The 20,720-nt window shown below is 40.5% G+C and overlaps 1 protein-coding gene across 8 annotated transcripts in view; it reads left to right on the forward strand.

Annotated features, from left to right (window-relative positions):
- Window positions 1-20,720, forward strand: part of TEAD1 (TEA domain transcription factor 1) — a 268,691-nt gene that overhangs the window by 162,818 nt on the left and 85,153 nt on the right. For 4 of the 8 annotated variants that reach the window (XM_023519914.1, XM_023519913.1, XM_023519915.1 and 1 more), the window contains 3 exons: window positions 16,294-16,358; window positions 18,827-18,889; window positions 18,979-19,041. In XM_023519914.1, coding sequence (XP_023375682.1) covers window positions 16,294-16,358; window positions 18,827-18,889; window positions 18,979-19,041 — 191 coding nt within the window. The remainder of the gene's footprint in view (window positions 1-16,293; window positions 16,359-18,826; window positions 18,890-18,978; window positions 19,042-20,720) is intronic. The other 4 variants (XM_023519917.1, XM_023519919.1, XM_023519916.1 and 1 more) reach the window with 2 other exon arrangements.

The following is a 20,720-nucleotide window of genomic DNA, read 5'->3' on the forward strand; positions in this document are numbered from 1 at the left end:
CTAAGCCTTTACTAACCTTTTATATTCCAAGCTTTTTGTTTTGTTTTTATCCAAAATGAAAAGTTTGTTTCTTCCCACTCCATTAAGACACTTTCAGAAAATGTCTTAGACAAATGTTTTTAAAGTAAGTGTAATTTCACTAAACTAACTCTCCCCCTGGCAGGCATATTAACAGTATTGGAAATTGCCTCTAGGAAAAAAAAATTTTTTTTCCCCAGCTAATTGTTTATCTGGAAGGATGCAAATGGTGGTTTTAAGCCTTTAAGTCATCCATCATGTCTGGCAGCCTCTATTGTCTCATTGTTGAGTTTGAGCCAACTAAGACTCTTTCTTGGTCTTGGGAGGGAGGTACATTGATCTGGTTCTGCCAAATCTGTGTTCTCAGGGAGTCCAAGTCCTGCTCTAAAGGAAGGTAGTGTAGGCAGACCCCTAAGTCCCCTCGGATTGAGAAAGATCATGGGTCCTCACTTGATGATGTCACATTAAAGTAGGACGTAACTATTCAAAGTAGAAGTACAGGACTTGTTCCCTCAGTTCTTCCAGTGTCTGCAAATTGCTGTTAGTTTTTAAATGCATTTTTGTGGATGTAATAAAATACTGTTTATAGTCAGCTACAAAGTAAATAATTACAATGCGGCAAATGAAATTCAATATAACTTTGTCGTGGTTTTTGAATTTTAATTAAACCAGTCTTAGAGTAAATTATAAATGCTGCTGCTTTTGTTGTGACAAGTGACATCGACAAAATATTAATCTAATGGATTGTTATTCACAGAAGCTAAATGTGTTTTCTAGTCTGCAAGCTTTGGGTGTTTGTTTCGTTTTAATTTTCAATATATATTTTCAAAACTCCAGAGAGAAGAATAAATTTTTAAAACCACATGAAATAAGAACTTCATGTATGGAATATTCCATTGTCGATATCTTGCCAACCACAATTGTGGGTGTCTCATTTATGGCACTGAAAACTTTTTTGTTTTTTTAAACCAGATGTCTCTGTGGTTACTTTTTTAGTATCATTAAAACTGAACCTGGGATAAATAACCAACTGTTATTTGTCTAATATTAAAGGAATAATCAGCCCATGTTTCTATTAGATCATTTCCCTTTTATTTTATTTTGTACATTACCTTGTGGTATTGCTTAAAGATGGTGTTTCATTGGTTGTGTATCCCTTTTATGGTGAAATTATTCAAGTTTTTTTCTATGGAGATTCTTTCAACTTGAATTTATATAATTATCTGTAAAGACTTTGTATCTTCTGAGTATGTTAAATATTCAAAAATCTTTTTCTTTTGTCAGTTTATTTGCTTCCCTCTAACATTTTGATATTTAAAATAGATGTAAAGAATGTAAGGTCTTTACATTAGTCTTGCAATAGTTTTAATAAGACGAATTTCGTTCCAACGGTAAAATCTTTATATTTCGTTTATCTCCATTACTCTTCAAAGCTGACCTAGAATCCAGAGGTCAGAGTGAAATCAGTTTTACCACATTACTTTTTCCTTCAATGTATTAGAAATTCCCATGGAAAAATACAGCAATTACTACTATGTGTGTGTGTGTGGAGGGGGGCGCGCGCGCACACGCACGCGCACTTGTGTTTTGTTTGGGGATGGTGGTGGTGGTAAAATCACATTACTTAGTCAGTTTCCAAGTTTGATTGTTGCCTGTATTTTTTATTCAGGGATTAAATTGTTGTTGTCACTGCCACCACTACTATCATCATCAGATCGTGGGGGGCGAGAGTAGAAAAGGTGCGAGACGGTTGTAGACATCCAAATATGACAGCAGAATAATGTTTGCAACAATATGGCAGTGGAGCATTTGCTGACTTCAGAATGCCAGATCAACCCCAATATTTTTTCAGGGATGCTAAACCTCTTGTAACTGCTAAATTGGATTTGTCACTGAATGAAGTATCAGCTGCTGTTGGACAAGGCCATAAAAGCCAGCCGGCTGGCCCTTTGTAGGCAGGGCTTACCCAACGATTGATATGTTTTAGCACTTTTGGGATTATTGTGATTAAGAGGAAACTATTCTGAATGAGAGAGAAAAGGGGGTAAGGACACACAGCCCCACAGCTGGTGAGCAGCATGTGTTTGCTGCCAAGGAAGTCACCATAATGGCTTTTCTCTGGGTTTCTGCCCTGATTGACGGGTATGAAATCTTTATATGAGGAAGCAGTGTCCTCCAGTTGCAGTTCTTCTTGCAAGGCAATAGACATTTGGAATGTTATAGGCCTGAGATTTCTGAATGCTTTTAAAGCACTCGTGCATGTGTGTGCGCACACACACACACACACACACACACACGGGCTAAATGCGTTAGTCTTTACACACAAGTTAATTGAGTTAATGTGTAAAGATTTCAGTAATAGTAACAGTGTCTTCTTTCATTTCCCAGACCCAAAGTTCTGTGACATGCATTAAAAATATACCTCCATGTAGTTTGTGTCTGAGTCACTAGTATGTGTGTGACAGCTAAATGGGATCAACACAGCCAGTGGATTTGTAAACTCAAGCACCTAACCGAGGATTCATTAAGTACAGGAACCTCGCTGTCTTTTTAGAATAGGTACCCCTCGCCCCCCGCCACCAAGAACCACCTGCTCCCAGGAGTGGTAGAGCTTTTGCACAGGTCTTGCACTGGCCCTGGCAAAGCCCCTTTCTAAATGGCAGCTTGTTGAGTGAATTGGAGTTTAAAGTTGCCCATTACTTGGAAATGCATGTGGAATTGGTTGTCTCTCTGGCCATCCCAGGAGGCTGTGCCCAGTTCATGCTCAGAGTTTGCTCAGCATACCACACAGGAAAGAGGCCGGCTTGCCAGATCCTGCAGAGAGTCTTTCCAAGCCTGTGAAAAGCACGAATCATCCAGCAGCAGAGCATGCTTACAGCTGGCCCTTTGCTAGCTTTGATCTGTGAATCAGGCCGCACCATGAATGCCCTTATTGTCATGTTATGTGTACACAGTGTGTGAATTATTGAAAATAGGGAGGCCTGAGCCTCATCTGGTTGAGATTACAGTGCAGGCATGCTGGGCGAAGGTCTGTAATTGAAAATCCCCAGATGCTGTTTATTTGGCCTTTGTCACATGACCTGCTGCAGGAAGATTGTCTGAACAAAATGTTGACTGCATGGAGAGTGGAGCCCGCCCTTTCCCACCCCCAGAGCCTACATAGGCTCAGTCTGTACACAGCTTAAACACCTGCCCAAAGGAGGTTTAAAGGCTTAAAATAGATTCATTCACTCATAGCATTTAAATAGAGGGCATCTTGCTTGTTGGTTTAAACTGCTTAAGCGGTTGTTGACTTGTGGAACCTTCTATCCACAGAAGGGTTTGCTGGATAATTTCACTGTGAGATATCTTTGCAAAACAACCTTCAGGGCTGGAGCCATGTAAGGATAAGTAGTTTGAGCTCTGCCTTTAAAAATCAAACTTACATGTGGTGAATGAGCTTGCACATGAAGCCACGTCAACTAATTTGCATTTTATCCAGTTCATTCTTATCTATTCTACCTATGAAAAAGTCGAGATGTTTCTTAGAAAATTTGTTCTTCTCTATTAAATACTGAATGCTATCCTCTATGTGGGTGGTGGATTGAAGCAGGATGCTAAATCTGAAATTAATGAAGATCGCAAGAATAAAAACAGAGTAGATTGAACTAATTTTAAAGAAGGAAAGACTTTAAGGTTTCTAGGTTCTTTCCACTAAGGAACAAAATAGTCACTCACCATCCTTTATTGCCACCCTATATTTCAGTAATAATTGTAGGCGCCTCCTCCATTTCTTGGAACTTAGGAATTGTAGGCGCCTCATCCATTTCTTGGAACTTAGGAATTGTAGGCGCCTCTTCCATTTCTTGGAACTTAGGAAGAGAAAAGATTCCACGGGTATTTCGGCAGTCCATGAGCATTATACTGGGCGATGAGTTCCTCGAAGGCAGGAACCCTGTTGTAGTTTTCTTTAGATCCCGATGCCTGCTGGAACAGTGCTTTTTCTGTTCTTCCTGCTCCTTCTCCCTCCCTCTCTTCCTGCCTCTTCAAAGAAAACATTCACTCACCACCTCCTGTGCGCCATGATGTCACTTCTTTAAATATTTTTTCTTTGATGGGACTAAAATCTTCAGTAGCACTATCGTTAGGTAGCATGTTCTCAGTACAGTGCCAGGAGTTGGAGGATGGGGGACTATGGGAGCAGGATGTTAGCCCTGCCTTCAAGAAGCTCATAATTTGTCAAGGATGAGCGAAAATCCTCCCAGGGAGAGTGCAGCGTGGCAAGCACAGTGTTAGATGTGTGCGTGAAATGTGGTGAACTGAAGAGCCAGAGAACCAACTGCCAAGGAATTAGGAAGTGCCATTTGAACTGAGTTGTCGCAGCTCAGAATTCAGTGTTCAGCAAGTTGGGATGGGACCACGAAGGCAGGGAGGGATGAGAGGCCGGTCATTCATGCAAAGGGTATAGTACCCAACATGACATGGCAATGTGTGTAGAGAGTGGCAGGAGAAAAGGCAAATAAGTGGGTTTGTATGAGTAACATTTTGATTTTTTTTTTTTCAAAGAGAATATATTGCCTATTATCCAGGTAAGTAGAAATTTAAAAGGAGAATAAAAATGTGATGAATTTTGAATGCTAAAACCGAAGGAGGCAATCTGTTTGGTTTGCTTGTTCACCATCTAAAATAGAAAGCTTATTTCATAGGCCACTGCTTTCTCCTTAATGATTGGCCTGTAATTGTTGCCTTTGGCTACTCCTTGTTTTGAAACCAGTTGGACTTGGCCTGAGCATGGTAACCATAGGAGGAAATATCTCTGGACACAATTTATCAACTTAAAAATAACTCAGACTGTTCTTAAGTATGTTTCCTCTCATCCTCCTAATAATCTGTCCTTTACTCCCATTGTGTGGTTTCTTGCCTCATTTCTCCTCCTTGAGGGCAGAGGATATGTATTATTCCAGCATGTGTCTCCTACAGTGCCTAGCAAAAGGCCTTTTATACAGAAAATAATCAATAGATGTTATTAAACAGGGGAGGGGAGATTATGAAGGCCTCAGGTGCGTACAGAGGAGTTGAAGCTTTTATCCTATTTTGTAGGTGTCAAATGCAGAACGTTTAAAATGGTATATATGCAATCCAATCCATTTCATGGTTGGCTTGTGCCCCCTTCTAAGATTTTATTTTCACTAAACACTTAGTAATGATTTTGTGAGAAGTTAACATTGTAGAAGCAATTTTCAGAGCAGTTGCTCTAAAGTTAAGGAATAATGAGCTTGGAAGATAAAACTGCATTCAGATCCCAACTCTACCACTTACTAGTTTGGGAACTTGAGTTAGTTTCTTAAGCTCTTTAAACTTCAGCTTCAGCATATGTAAAGTGGGAATAAGGTGAGTGTGAAGGTTAAACGTAAGAGTATATAAGCACAGTACACTGTGTAGTGCTGGCACATAGTAGGTATTCAGCACATGTTATTTTCTACCTCTCTATATCTCACTTTGCCTCTGCCTGTTACACAGTATTTCATTTAGCTTAACCCCCAAATTATTTCACTTTCTCCAGTTTGAGTACATTTTTTAAAAATGTCCTTTATGATTATGGTTTCCATATTACTTTAAAAAGAATTACAAAGGACCTAGATATTTAGATTTCTCTTTAGCATGTTTTCTCAGCAGCAAATAATCCCATGTGCGTCATTTTGATTTAATGCTTGCATAATGCACCTTTTGTAGCTACTGCTATAGTAGCTACAGAGTTGATGTTTAATTCTTCTAGTGATAGTTGTATTTTTGCACTAAGAACTATATTCTGGAAACCCAATGGGGGACATGCTATTTAATGCAATGCCTCCAGCCTATTCGTTGAGATAATTTTGTGATCTGCCACAAATTATAAGAATTTTGGCCACACTTAGCCCTTGGCAAAAACCTAATTCCTGCTATTTTATTCAATGAAGAATCTATTCTAAATTAAAAGATTATTGTAGCAAATAAGTAGCTTGCATGATGCCCTCTCAATGTTAAGATATCACAATAAAGGGTTTCTTTTACTTGGAAACAACGTTTATGGCTATATCATTTTGAAAATTTAAGGTGATGCAAAAATTGAGAACATTTTCAGTGTAGCATGGAAAATATGTTCAGTTTCAATAACACTGAATGTAGAGGCAGTGTAGGTTTTTACTGGATGCAATGTGGTACAGCGTCCTGGACAGAAACCTTGTAGATCAGTTCAAGCAATGAAAATATATGAACCAAGTATAGGGACATTGCATAATAGTTATAGGACCACTTTAAATCACCTGGGTGTGCCAGAATAGCCATTCGTGGTTGCTAATGCATACAACAACGCTTTAGGTTGTTTTTTTATCCCCTACTTTACAGGTAAGGGAAATAGAGGTCCAGAGAATTTAAGCAAGGTACCTATATTCACATAAGTACTAGTCCTGCTTCCCCAGAAATATCTAGGCAATCATACATCTGAGTCAAAAAACAAAAACAAAAAACAAAACCAAGTCTGCAGCATTGCCACTATTAAAGATTTTCCATTAAAGACCAGCAGTTTTTAGCACTTTGAATGTGTGGATTTCACACTTCTCTAAGGCCAAGTAATTAATAAACAAACAGAGTGTTCTTAGCAAAGTTTTTCATTAACAAGACTCTTCTGGGTTAATGCTGAGATTAGCTTTTTTTTGGACCAGGTCCATATTACTGTGGCATGTGGAGGTCGGTGGGCAGAGAGAGGAGTGAGGAGCAAAAGAGCATGTGTTGGTCTCACTTGTGCCAAGTTAAGAGAGCAGAACGAAGGTCTAGAAAATTGTGCCGCCTGGCACTGAAATATCATAACTGATGTTGTCAGTGATGTTTAATTTGTGTAATTTCTTTCTAGATCATTTTTTTCTGTTTTTCTTCATATGGAAAAGGAGAGCTCATTCACTCACTCATTCATTCATTTAGTTCCTACTTAATTGGTGCCAAATCTGCGGTTGCAGAGAACTAGATAGACTTCTTTCATAGAGCAGTCACTACTCTAAACAAGGAATGGATAGTCCCACAGGTAGGTAATGGCAGTGCAGCAACAGCAGGGCGGCTTGGCACATGTGAGTACAAGGGAGGAAATGACTGACCCAGTTTGGATGGCTCCCAGAAGATGTCAGGAAGGAATCCTTCATTTGGGGCTTACAGGGATGAATAGGAGTTTCAGGCAAAGGAGAATAAAAGGACATTTAAGGACAGATGGTTTTACAAAGGCATAGAGATGTGCAAAAGCATGACCGTGACTTGGGGAACACTGCGAAGCTCCTTATAGTAGAATAGAAGAGCTCTCTACCAGAATGGGCTGTTAGGCCTAGGCACCAGGCTCAGGAATGTTTTTCTTGTAGTAAACAAGGGTCTATTAATGTAGTAAAGCAACATAATCAGATGTGGGCATGAAAGAAAAGGTGAATGCCCACAAGATATGTGAAAACTCCCCTGAGAGCCTGTGGGTAGGGGTCTATTTAGGTTGCCGTTGGAGGCAACAAACTTAGGTTCCATTAAAACCCAGGCCCACCTTGAGTGTGTGGAATACAGTGATGCTGAGGACATAGACCCTCCCTGTAAGGAGCTTATGGTCTGTTACACAGGAATCTCTTACTAGATCCAGAATGTAGGCAGTGCCCTGACACATGCAGAAGTAACAAGCTGTGGGCCCAGGACAGAATGGTTAATCTCTGTTACTTTCCCAGTCAGACAGAGCTCATATACTAAGCAATTTGTTTTTAACTCACAGTGTCTTTTGTTTCAATTCGCTGTGTAATATTTTGGGGTTTTTTTCCCAACCACTGGTCTGTAAAGTGAGCTCCAGGCTCCTGGCCTCCTAGCTCCCTGTCTCACTCCTCTCCACAGGTTCCATACCTAGTGCATGTTTCAGCCATGCTTCGGATGGGGTTTCAGGGAGGAGCCACCACCTGAACTGAACCTGGAAGGATTTTGATTGCTAGCCTTAAGGCATATTGCAGTAGTAAGCAAAACCTTAGAAAGGCGGGATGGTTCATGGAACTGGAACTGGGTGTCATTTTGATGGTGATAAAATGGATTAAGGTGATGGTGGTGGTGGTGAAAATAAAAAGTTAGGGCCAGATGGTGGAACAACATTGAATACTATACGAAAGCAGTTTGACCTTCAGACTATAGGCAGTAGGGCAGCACTGAAGGTCTTGAAGCAGTAGAGTGGATAAACCAGAGCTTGTGTGTGTGTGTGGGGGGGGGAGGGGTAGCTGTGTGTAGGATGGATTAGAAAGAAAAATAACTAGAGGCATAAAGTATTAAGGCTAGTTAAATTATTCATTAGAGTATTAAAAAGGTGATTGTGTGGCATCTCTTTATTGCTTCATAGAGAATGTGCCATTAGAAAAACTTCATTCATATTTGTTTTCCTTCTGGAAATAATTACAATAAAAAGAACTTCTATCCAACATAGAGGGATTGTATTCAACACATAGCATTAGACATTTTTACTTGCTCATCTCTTTTTATCCTTGTAGTCTCATGCAGATGTATAGTTTGTGAGCTGTCCCACTAAGATGAAAGAGAACACAGTGTTTTATGGGGCCATCGCTTGATAATGTTGTCAGCTGCCACTGATTGATAGGAACTCTGAGAAGGTGGACTTGGGTTATTGCCAGGCATTTTGAAGGGATAGGAGTAAGTTCTGACTAACCAGGAGTTCACGCAGTCTTCCTCGTGTATTTTTTCTTCTAAAGCTGTTCCATTATAAGCCCCTAGGTGAATGCAGACACAGGTTATTTCAGGGACTTGCCACTGTTTACCTCCTGAAGGCTATCAGTTCGTTTTATAAACCTTTAGATCAAGAACATGCAGTGCCAGCCCTGACAACCCAGGACAGGCTGCCTTGCCCTTTCTGGTGATTTTCCACATTGGTGCTGATTTTTGGTCAATGATTTATATTGGGGATTAACCGAGACACTGTTCCTAAACTTCCGCATTGGGAACTCTTGGACTGGTTCAAATGCTCTTTATCGTGAACCTTGATTTACCCCCAATCTCAGTCTCGTTCCGTCTCCCACTCTGGTTCTCCATCCCTCTCATTTAGTCAGTCGGTCTATTGGTGTATACTTTCTGAGGACCTGCTGTATTCTTGGCGTCAGGAGTACAGTGATGAACAAAACGCAGTCTATGGTCTGTGTTCTTTTGGAACTTCTATCTCACAGTAGGGGAAGCAGGCGTTCATTATGCAATCCTCCAGATAAATGGGATGTGACATCTGCGATGCGTGCTGTGCATGAGAGGCTTGGGGAAGGATAGGATAACTTGCCATTGTTCTCATGGATGAGAGGCCTTCATAGGTATAAGCTCCTTGAAGGCAGGATAGCATTTTTTTACCCCCACAATTCTAGCATGTTGATTGTGCTTTACATTTGGTGTCTGACTAGTGGGTGACTTGCCAGCTTTGGTAGACCTTTCTTTCCCAGTGTTGCCGGGACAATGGCAGCAGTGTGGGTGAAAAGGTTAATTATTAACTCCTCACTGGTTAATAAAGACTCTCTACTGCCTCATCTGGCCATATCCATAGATATAAAGCTCCCAGATCTTCAGGAGGACAGGGTCCTTAAACATCCTTCTGTAGACTGCTCCTTAACTGGTGACGCTTGGTTCCCGCATTGTCCCCTACATCTGTGCTTTTTGGTTGTTGACTTTGATATCCTAAGATATTTTTTTCTTTTAGATGAATCTCAGCTGTGGCTAGAAAGTATTTTAACATTATTTTATAGATTCTTGCCTGGGAAAGTCCTTTGTAAACTGCTCTGTGTTGGGTGCTGCTGTTCTGTCTTCTGTTGGAGGATAGAGCCATGCCCCATGGTGTTGTCACTTGTGGAAAGCATCTTTCTTTGCTTCTTTTCACTGGATCACCCTTTTTTTCACTTATATTGATGATTTAGGGTCAAACTGGATTGTAAGGATGTAGGACCTTCTTTTCTGCCTCTAACAGTGAATGACTCACTCTAAAAACATTGGGCTGCCTGAGAAGGGGAAGCAGAGAAAAGATGGATGCCATTGGTTCTTACTCTCAATGATTTTATGATCTGATGGGAGCCATGACATGTACCAAATGATAGAATATAAGGCAGAATAGATACAGGCCAACAGCAAAGAGGACAAGGTCAAGAGCTATGGATATTTCCGAAGAGGGGAGGCATCTTCCAGCTGGAAGGCTCATGAAGGTTGAGGTATTTGAAAGATGGGTGGGATCCAGACATGCAGAAATGGGCAGGGGCAATATGGGCCATGAAAGCAATCATGTGTGCAGGTACAAAGCTCAGGAAGCTCAAAGTGTTAACAAGGAATGTTCTAGTAGTTCTGTTGGGCTAAGTTTGGATTTGTGAGAGGGTATAGAAGACCCTGTGGCTGCATCTATAGCACTGGTGCCCATCTGATACAGCTTTGGTCCAGCAATGAAGGGAAGCTAAGTTTTCTTTCTGATTCTCATTTTTTTTTAACATGGGAAAAAAATATGTGGGGAATCCTCACATATTTCTCCCAAAGGGAGGGCCAATAGAGGTTTTCTCAGAGTACACTAGCTAGGGTCAGTTCAGCCCGCTAAGGGTATGAGTTTGCCTTAGAAATGTCTGCAGCCAAGGAAGAGAAGCAGTCCATTTGTTACTTTTTTCTTTGTGGCTCCTTGACTCCATTCAATTACAAAGTGGCTCTTAGGCTGTTAAAGCGGACTGTCTCTGGGCTACAATTTCTAGCCGCAGACCCTGCATTTGCTGTGCCTCAAACATGACCTTGAGGCCGCATCCCATTACACACACAGCCCACAACAACGTTAACCATTCTTCTGTCTGGGTAAGGCAGACACAGTGCAAACTCTAAGCCTTTCTGTAGGAATCTCTCTGAATTGCCCCTTTAGCAGGAAATTTCATGGCAGTCTGGGATGCAGGGGAAGCCGATGATGGGATCGCTTTCAACTGTGTTATGTTATTTAGGAGAAAGGAAAAATAAAATAAAAACTGGATTGCAGTGCCTGGTGAGGATCATAGTATAAAAGTGGCAGGTCAGGCTGTGTTTATCTTTGCTGCTGCCTGTGGGAAATGCAAGGGCAGCTGCAGCTGCAGAATCTCAGACCTAAAGAAGTGATAGGGTATATGCATTCCTAAAGGAAATTTTATGCTGCAGAGGAACAGTAGTATCAGGACACTTAGTGGTGAAGTGTGACATTGCCACTCAGCTCTATAAGCTATTACAAGGATTTATCAAGAAGAATGAAGGAAATAAGTCATGAATGCTGTGGGTGCTATAAATATAGAATCTAGAGATTCCTGGTATCAGAAAGAAAGAATGTGCAGTAGTCTGGAGAGCTTGGGGGTCAGCAGACGGGTTTTTAAAAAGAGTACCAGTTTCTTGCCTATGCTTTAGAGAAATGCTGCTTTCTCTGTCTAAAATGGTCTTCGACCCCCCTCCCTCATTCTGCCTATCAAAAATCAGCCTTATCACTCTAGTTAGGATATGCACACTGAAGGCAGGCGTGTTACTCTTGCCTACCACCTATTTTGAAATGCAACAACAGTATAAAATTCATCTGCAAAAAAACTCTGTATGTCTGAAATTTTTCATAATAAAATGTTGGAGAATATATATTCTATCTTTAAAAGCCTAGCTTATGTTCCAGTACTTTGGGGAAGGCTTTCAAGATTTCCTGAATTATTTGTGGCCAATTACTCATACATGTTACTAGAACCTCTTTCATGGCAATAGTTGTCTGATGTGTAGAGCCGATTTGCTCTTGTATCTTAGCCCTTGTGTTGGACAGTGGGCAGGCAGGCTGGCTGTCTTCTTTTTATATCCCTGATGCACCAGACAGGCATCATGAGGCACAAAGTATGTGGTCCCCTCATGACTGTATGATTAGTTTAGGAACATCATGATTAACTTTAAAGTTAATTTTGTTGAAATCATTTTTTGTAATGGAAAGTTTACTGAAGGAAGCACCACTGTATGCGGGGATGTGTGGCTGCGTGCTGGTGTGCGTGTGTGTGTGTACGCGTGCGCGAATGCGTGTGTGTTGGAAGAGAAAAAACAATGAGGGTTAACATTTCTAATACCCAGTATCCTAACACTGACCACAGAACAAGACTGTGTTGCATGGACCAGAGGCCCACTGCCAGTTACATCACTGATGGCTGGTGCCACTGAGTTTCCAGTCCTTGAGAAGAGAATTCTGTACCTTAGTACAGCAATCTCCAACCTTGTTGGCCTTTTTGGCGACTGGTGCTAACAGAATCTAATGCCTGATGATCTGAGGTGGAGCTGAGATGGTGCTGCCAGCACAGGGGAACGGCTGCAAATAGATGAAGCTTCACTTCACTGCAGCACAGTTCCTAACAGGCCACAGACTGGTACAGGTCCACAACCCAGGAGCTGGGGACCCTGCCTTAGTACCATGATTCGGATCCAGAGCTCTGGACTATTTGGATCCACCCCATTTAGAGGTCCCTGCTATAGAAATATAAATAGGTCTCAGGACATCCTATCAAGGTCACTGATAAGAATCCCTTGAGAACCTACTTGATTTCCCCAAAATATGTACAACTCCAAGCAAAAAGATATTCCAAAATCATTTGGAATGGCATACATGTTTCCCTAATGGGTAAGCATATTTTAATTCTGGGAAGATTTATAGTTGAAAATAGGAGATTTTAAGAGAACCAAAGCTATAGTATTAATGTTTTTGATTTAAAGGATTTATACATATTTGACATTTTTTAAATTTTATTTTCCAATTATAGTTCACATTCAGTATTATTTTATATTAGGTGTACAGCGTAGTGGTTAGACATGGAATTTTTGATGTGATCCCCCCAACAAGTCTAGTAGTACCTACCTGGCACTATACATAGTTATTACAATATTATTATTATTATTTTTCCCCCTTAAATAGTTGTTTATTGGCAGTGGGCTGGAAAGGGCGATGGAGTTAGCCTTATGCTGTATTTTATATCCCCATGACTATTTTGTAACTACCAATTCGTACTTCCTAACCCCTTCACTCAAGTAATTTTTAAAAATAATTTTGCCCATGCAACAGGTTAGCCTGTATTTCCAAATCGAAATGTGACATGGGGTAATTGATTTAGATTTGCTTTTTGGAAGTATTGAAGTCTTACTAGATTTGTAAGCAATATTAGAGCATTTATGATAGTTTATTAGGTTTCTAAGAGTTGTTTAAGGGAAAGTTTTTTTATAAGTTGAATCAAACAGTTCTAATATTTAAAAGAAATACATTCTAAATTACATAGTTTTAAATATTTAAAAGATTGTAGGTTCGAGAAATGGGCCAAATTTTATTCGAATGGACCTTTGAAAGTGATTGTAAAAATTATAAGATGCATGAGTTGAACTTAAAACTTAAGGATGAACTAGGTATTTAAGTGGTTTTTGTACAATAACCAAACAAATGAAATATACATTTTTATAAACCAGGTAAACCCAAATAATGTTTTCTGTACACAAAGCTACCTTCATGGTCATTAAAAAATTCACATGAAATAAAGTGATTAACAATGCCTAGATCACAGTAGATGTTTAGTGTTAATTGAATTTGAATTTAAAAATTGAATCAGTGATATTCCTTACAGAGATAAGAAACACATAGGCTTGAAATATGATATGTAGAAAGGATACAGGGTTTTGAAAGGTGATCTTACCCATGTAAAGCACAGGGTCATAAGAGTTAAGACAAGTTTTGAATGGAATGATGACTGTAGCATAGTGCTCTCTGCACATAGTAGATTCTCACTGAGGGCCTGTTGCAGAAGTGGCGATTTTTAGAAGTACTGTAATCTAAATTATGAGTTGACATTGTTTAACTGCAAGGGGTGCCCTTTGTATAGACTCCAGGGTATACAGTCAAATGTGGCCATCCTGGATATTGATCTCATCCATTCAGCCAAATGCCATGAGAAATTAAAAATTAGTTATATGGGTGATTGTCACACATAACAATCTATTCTGTCTGCTTTCACAGAAAATTAAGCAAGTATGGGGACAGGAGACATTTTTGCTATCTGGACAAGGTTCAGCTGAAATTGTATGTAATACAGAGCCCTGGATTTATTTCATCCTGGCCACTCAGACAGCCCTGAACAGGGTGCACAGTGAGGCCCCAAGCTGGAGGATGCTTGGCTCATCTGCAGACATTGTCATTTAGGTCTGGCTTCTGGTAATTAGGTACTCCTAGCTGGGCCCAGCTATCAGCGAGCCTTTGAGACAAATTGCAAAATCTGTACAACCATCTGAGAGATGGAGAAGTAGACCCGATGACACTACAGGAGATATTGGTAGTTCTCAAAAGTTTGAAAGAGAATCCTTAGAGAAGCAGTCCTCAAAACTGAATTTCAAGGTCCTTTTCCTGTGGTTAAAGGGTAAGTGTAGTTACAGAATCAAGATCTTTTCAGACTGGATTGATGGACTTTATTTAACGGGTTGAAATGCAATAGAAATAAATGTAAGGTTCTGTGTTTGGATATGAAAATCCTAACTATGCATGAAAAGACTGGGTATAGGGGTAGGGATATATCTGCGGAGTAGTCTGTATGAAAAAGTCCTAGGGGTTCAAATTGACGTAAGTTGACTGTTTATTGTGGCCCGGCTAAACCAAATGCAGTGTTAGGCTGCATCAACAGAGGTGGAGTATTTAGGATGAGAGAGGCGATAGACCCACTCTGCTGTGGATCTGTCACAGCAGGAACATCCCTACAGTTCTGGGCTCAAGGCTACGAAAGGAAAGTTAGACAAAGGATGGTCACAGGATATATGGAGGGCGGTGGGTGTTCCAGAGCTTGTCACAGATAACAAAGGAACAGGGGAGCTTTGGCCTGGACACAACTCCAGGAGAACCTGAAAGCTGTCATTAATATCTGAGAGTCAGTCATGTGCATAAGGGACTAGTCTTGTTTCTTGTTAAGAGGAATAAGAAGACTCTGAAGATGAAAGTTACAGGAAGCAACAGATAAGGAGGGTCGTTTTATCTTTAACTGTTTTAAGGTAAAATGGACTGCTTCCTGAATTCTAGAAGTGCTAGTTTAGGCTAATAAGGACTTTGACTTTTAGGGGTGGGAATGCATGACCCAACAGCCCCAAGATTCCACAATTCCTTTGCTTTCCCGTGGCTGTGTGTTCTATAGTCCAAACAGGCAGGTGGTGGACAGAGCCATAATTATAGGAATGTTGCAGGCAGTGATGGGACAGTTCTTAAAATTCTCATATAAGATTTCCATAAGGACACTCTTGATTGGTCCCCATTAGTGCTGCCAGTTCTTTAGTCGGCCAAGGGAGATCTGGTGGATGTGGTCATTCTTTCACCAGAGGCTGTGTTACTTCCGCATTTATTCTGTGTACCAGCAGTGTACGGGGTGCTGGAGAGGCTTTGGGGAATAAGACAGATCTCTTGTTCTATTCAGGTATGCAGTATGCCTGGAAAGTAAGACTACAAACACAAATTATACAACTAGCCAGACAGTTACGATTATAGTTACAGTTTGGACCCATGTTTTACAGAATGGGTTAACTTCACATAGCATTACATTTCCCCCACTTAGCTTCGGGGCTATACTTTCCTGTTGTATTATAGTCTTATAGTTCTTCAGAGTCAGGTTACCTGAAACTTCTCGTTCTCCTGGTATGGTACAGATGGGAGGTATTTGCTTATACTTTCAGGCATTTTCTTTCCCCCCAAAGTAATAAAGCTTTGAGGAGGTTGAGTCATTTTTTTCGCAGACGTGATCTTGTGTATGGTTAGTTACTAATGTGGTGACTACTACTACTGTTAGGAGATGTCTGCTTTCATACTGTTAGCTTCTTATCGTAGGGTTTCCGTGGCCACAGCCGTTCATTCTGTAGTGGCTGTAAAAACTCTATAACTAAAAGTAGAAACCTGGGTGAGGAGGAATTAAAATGAAAAATAAGGCTAGAACAGAACCGGGTTTATGGACTCCCACACTAGTCCTTGTATTTGTTGCTTATGCAAATGACCACCTATTTAGATACAAATGGGAAAAAAAAGGGGGGCACATTTTTTAAAAGCACATATCTGTCCTCAATTGCTGATCATAGTTCATAATTAAATGCCCCTCATCCTAACTTTGTCTAAATGTTTTTGCAAACTATTACTGTTTTGTTTTTATAATATTAATAAACTTAGAGCTACAACGGATTCTGAATTCTATCCTTCGGTTTCAGATGCTTTTTTTTTTTTTTTTGCTATCCTTTCTTATTGTAAATTATTCTTTCTTTCAGGTAGGAACGAATTGATAGCCAGATACATCAAACTCAGGACAGGGAAGACGAGGACCAGAAAACAGGTAAAATAACCTACCTGGAAATTTTGCATGTCAGCGAATGGCCCAAGGAGGCATTTTGGCTGCAGTGGCTGTCTGTGCTTTGGATCCTAGGAGCCCCCAATTTGAGTTCCCTGTAAGGACGTCAGTGCTGTCTAAATTTGGTGTTTTAAATTGGCTCAGTTTTCACTGTTCATCATTTCAGTGACCCTTTACTATGTGGTCTCCAGATGGGAAAGTTTTACTGCTAAGGACAGCGTATGAACTGCTCCTGTACTGTATATTAACAGTTTTATTTCTTTCCCAAACTTCGTATCTGCAAACACTGTAAGAGCTGCAGGTGCAAATATACTTGCAAGTCATGAAATTTTGAGATTTTGTGCATTGTAAAATCCTGGAACAATTATATATTAGTCATCATTTCAATGAAAATGTAATATTAGCAGCCATGAGTATTGGCCTGAATATGATTCTGAATGATGTGCGTCCAGGGAACTGTTGCTCCTTAAGCTATGGCTTTTTGTCAGTAGCTGCTGTGACTGAAATGAAGTTACAACTGAAATACCTCTGTGCAGAACAGTGTCAGGAATTTTCTTCTGCCCTTTGTGAGGGCTCTGGCTCTCCTCCTTTTTGATGTAAAACAGCCCAAATCTCAGACCCAGTTCAGAACTGGAATGGATGAGAAATTTGTGTTTAACTAAAAACAGAAAAAGGGGAAGGGGGAAAAAAATCAGACAAACCTTATGGGTGAGTTGTTAACTGAAAAAATTCATTTTTTGATGTTGACCTATGCCGATGGATCTGACATGGATTTTAAAAACTATAATCAAACCCAAAGGCAAACTCAACTGTGGTCTCATTAAGCCTGAGCAGCAGATTCCAGTCCTCTGCTCAGTGATGAGTTGTTTTCATGAGTGTTTATGAGGGGGAGAGCTTTCCCCCAGGAATGCTACATGTGCCCCAGCCGGGAGCCTGGCTGCTGAGTCAGCATAGAGGGAAGTGGCGTCCTGCCAGTGTTCAGAGGCAGGACTTTGTTTGGTGGATGTTCCCCCGACAGGGGACAGTGGTTCTCATTAAGTCAGAGAATCACATCAGAACAAAATTCGGGTGAAAACAAGTGAAAGCAGGAGCCAGATGGAGGGGTCAAGAGAATGGAGGAGTTCTCGCTTCTCCTTTAAAAAAAAAAATGAACGAACGATTTAAACTCAAAGACAAAGTTAAAGCTGAAAGGGTCTTTTATTATCATAAATCCTGTGTTTTAGAGTGTTTGAAATGAAGTAATGGTCTCACAGTCTGAGTTGCTGAACTTTTACATGGAAGGTTCTAAATTTCTGAAACACAAAAACAGACAAGATCTCATTCTTAACAAAGTGAAAGTACTGGGCTTGGGCTGTCTGCTGGTCTGTGAGCTCTGGTCATGTGCCCAACCCCTTCACTGGGGGACTCGTCTAAATTTAACCAAGCCCTGCTGAAAGAGATGCAAATTTGTTTACCCAGTGGAATCATTGTTTCAGAAGCCAGGCTTGGCTTGGTTTCCACACCCGGCATCCTGGGGGTGTTTTTAGGCAGCAGTTGGTGATACCTCTCCAATGTGAATTTGTTGTTCAGCAAATCCGTGTGGTTTTCAACCCAGATTTTTGACAGGATGGCTGGCTGGCTGTATTCACACTTTGCGCTTTGTAATAATATGCAAATCCACTTGGCGCCCAGTCAATACCCAAAAGAGTGGAAGGATTAAAGATATTTATAAGGGCAAAAAAAAAAAAAATGCTCTGCTAACTGGGTCTTTCCATTTCACTTTGAGATCTAATTTACATGTCAGTATTATTTTAACATTTGCTACAGAATCCAGAGCTCTTAATGAGATCAGAATACAACCGACAGCTTCAGCTTTTTGATTCTGAAGAATGTGCTAATTTATGGATCGTCTCTTCTAAATTGAGAAAAAGGGATTTTCCCTCCTGATACTGAGAAGCTATAAATATTTTCATTTACCTCTACTCCCACCTTTCTAATTTCATAAAGAAAACAACCCCAATCTCCCCCTCTCAACCCGTGCCCATGATTGCTCCCGGGTGAGAAAAAACTGGATTAGCCTAAACTTTCCCTCCTGATACTGAGAAGCTATAAATATTTTCATTTACCTCTACTCCCACCTTTCTAATTTCATAAAGAAAACAGCCCCAATCTCCCCCTCTCAACCCGTGCCCGTGATTGCTCCCGGGTGAGAAAAAACTGGATTAGCCTAAACTTCCCTCCTGAATCAAGTCACTGCAGTGATGACCCAGTCTGAAAAGCTTAGAGCAGCGCTGGGGGCTTGGTGTCTGGCTGGGACTGTGTCCTCCTAACTGCAGAGCTTTGTTGAGATGCAAATAACCTACCCCCCCACCCCACCCCAAACCTTTCTAAGGAGCAGCAATTTTATATTTGATTTCCTTTTTTTGTTTTGTTTTGTTTTGTTTTGTTTCCCCTCATAAACCCGAACAATGTAGGTGTCTAGTCATATACAGGTCTTAGCAAGAAAGAAAGTTCGAGAAATTCAAGCCGCCATTAAGGTACGTCTGGCTTGCCCAGTTGTAGGGGGCTTTTCATCTCCATGGTTACAGGCTTTTCCTTTGTTTTCCTCCCTTCCCCTACCCTGCAGGTGTCTAGTCACATTCAGGTTCTTGCCAGAAGGAAATCTCGTGATTTTCATTCCAAGCTAAAGGTATGCGCTTTCCTGCTTTTTGGCTTGTGGTTGCTATGCATCTCACTTCCTGTTTTCCATGGTGACTGGTGAATGCCTGGTGCTGGGATTCTCGTAACCTAGTTTCCTCGCATGTGAGAGCTGTTTACATTTCTTTGTGTCTAATCTCTCTGTTTCTGTACTAGCTTCACATTAAGCTCAGTGTGTGGGTGTGTGTGTGTGTGCGTGCGTGCGTGTGCGTGTGTGTGTGTGTGTGTGTGTGTGTGTGTGTGTCCCTAATAACAATGCAAATGCAGCAGAGAGCTGGTCTTAATAACTTTCAGCACAAAACCTTGATTTCTTTTTTTTTACCCTTCGAATGTCCACCAAGCAGCCTTTGGCTAGGAGAGGAAAAAAGTCCAGAGACACAAAGTTTGTGTAGAAATTATAAACAGGAATCATTTCCACAGTGGTCATCATGAAATTACTTTAAAAAAATATTTAGAAATTGTTTTGTGCTTTTGATGTATTTTCAAGAATACTTACGAAAAATACGCCTCTTTCATGTAATTCTTCACGTGTTCTTCCAACACAGTATTTCCTGCCAGATTTCTTCTACATTGCTTAATATTGTTTTCTAAGTTATTAAAAAAATTGGAGGTGAGGCCTTTAAAAAAAGATAGATCTTAAAGATGGGAAAGCTTCTGACCAAATTTATGTTTGCAGTTCCATTCGTACTTGAGTTTAAAATTTTTTTACATGTGCCTCATTTTCCCATCTTGTAACATTTTTTCATAGAGAAAATAGAGGCATGGACAATTTTTTAAATGCAAGTTCTCCCTATTTTTTCCCCTTCCAAAATTTGCAGTAAAGCATACATGACTTTTTTTTCATAATGCCCTGTTTTAGAAATACAAAGGGATTATAGTTTGCATGGAGTTTTACTTTATAATCAAAACAAATTCGTAGCTCATATTGTTGTTGCCTTTCCCATATGCCATTTTTTGTTCCGTTCTTTATTTTTCCATACGTTAAGTAAATTCATGTGTTTGTTCTAAGCCTAAAGAACAAAGTGCAATTTCATATGTGGTGAACACTGGGACCCTGTCCCAAAATCCTCCAACTTTTTTTATGCAAATAAGGTTGGCTGTGGAGTAGGACTAGTGACTAGGAAGGAGCATTTGGTGTGCCCTCTGCAGTGGGCAGCATGCTGGCTCGCTCGCACGTGTGGCTGATGGTGGCTGGCTTTTAGCTGCACTGGCTGAGCAGTTGGAAGACTAAGATAACTTCTTAGATCCTGCTTTTTAACCAAAGGTGCAGTCCTCTCTATGTGGATGTAACTACCACAATGTTTGCTCAAGTTCTGACTCTGTTTCTAGTTTCTCCGAGCTAACGAATTAATGATGTACAAAGAAATTTATAGACATCAATTTTGTGTTTCCACCCATGATGTTACGTATTACTCTATTTCTACACTGTGTGGTTCCTATAGACTCTCCAGGGCACATAGCCCTAGACCAAAGGCCCAGTAAGTGGTGGATGAAGCTCTCCTGTTCAGAGGGATCCCCATGGGGTACAGGAAGCACTCATTTTCTCACTTGGTGATTTTAAGAATATTCCTCAATGGAAACAGTTTTGCCATTATACACACAGACACACAGACACACAGTTGTATTTGTGTTTGTTCTTAAAAACTAAAAAAAAAAAAAAAGAAGAACCCC

This window comes from Pteropus vampyrus, unplaced genomic scaffold (assembly GCF_000151845.1).
Source record: "Pteropus vampyrus isolate Shadow unplaced genomic scaffold, Pvam_2.0 Scaffold240, whole genome shotgun sequence".
In the NCBI taxonomy this organism is placed as follows: domain Eukaryota; kingdom Metazoa; phylum Chordata; class Mammalia; order Chiroptera; family Pteropodidae; genus Pteropus; species Pteropus vampyrus.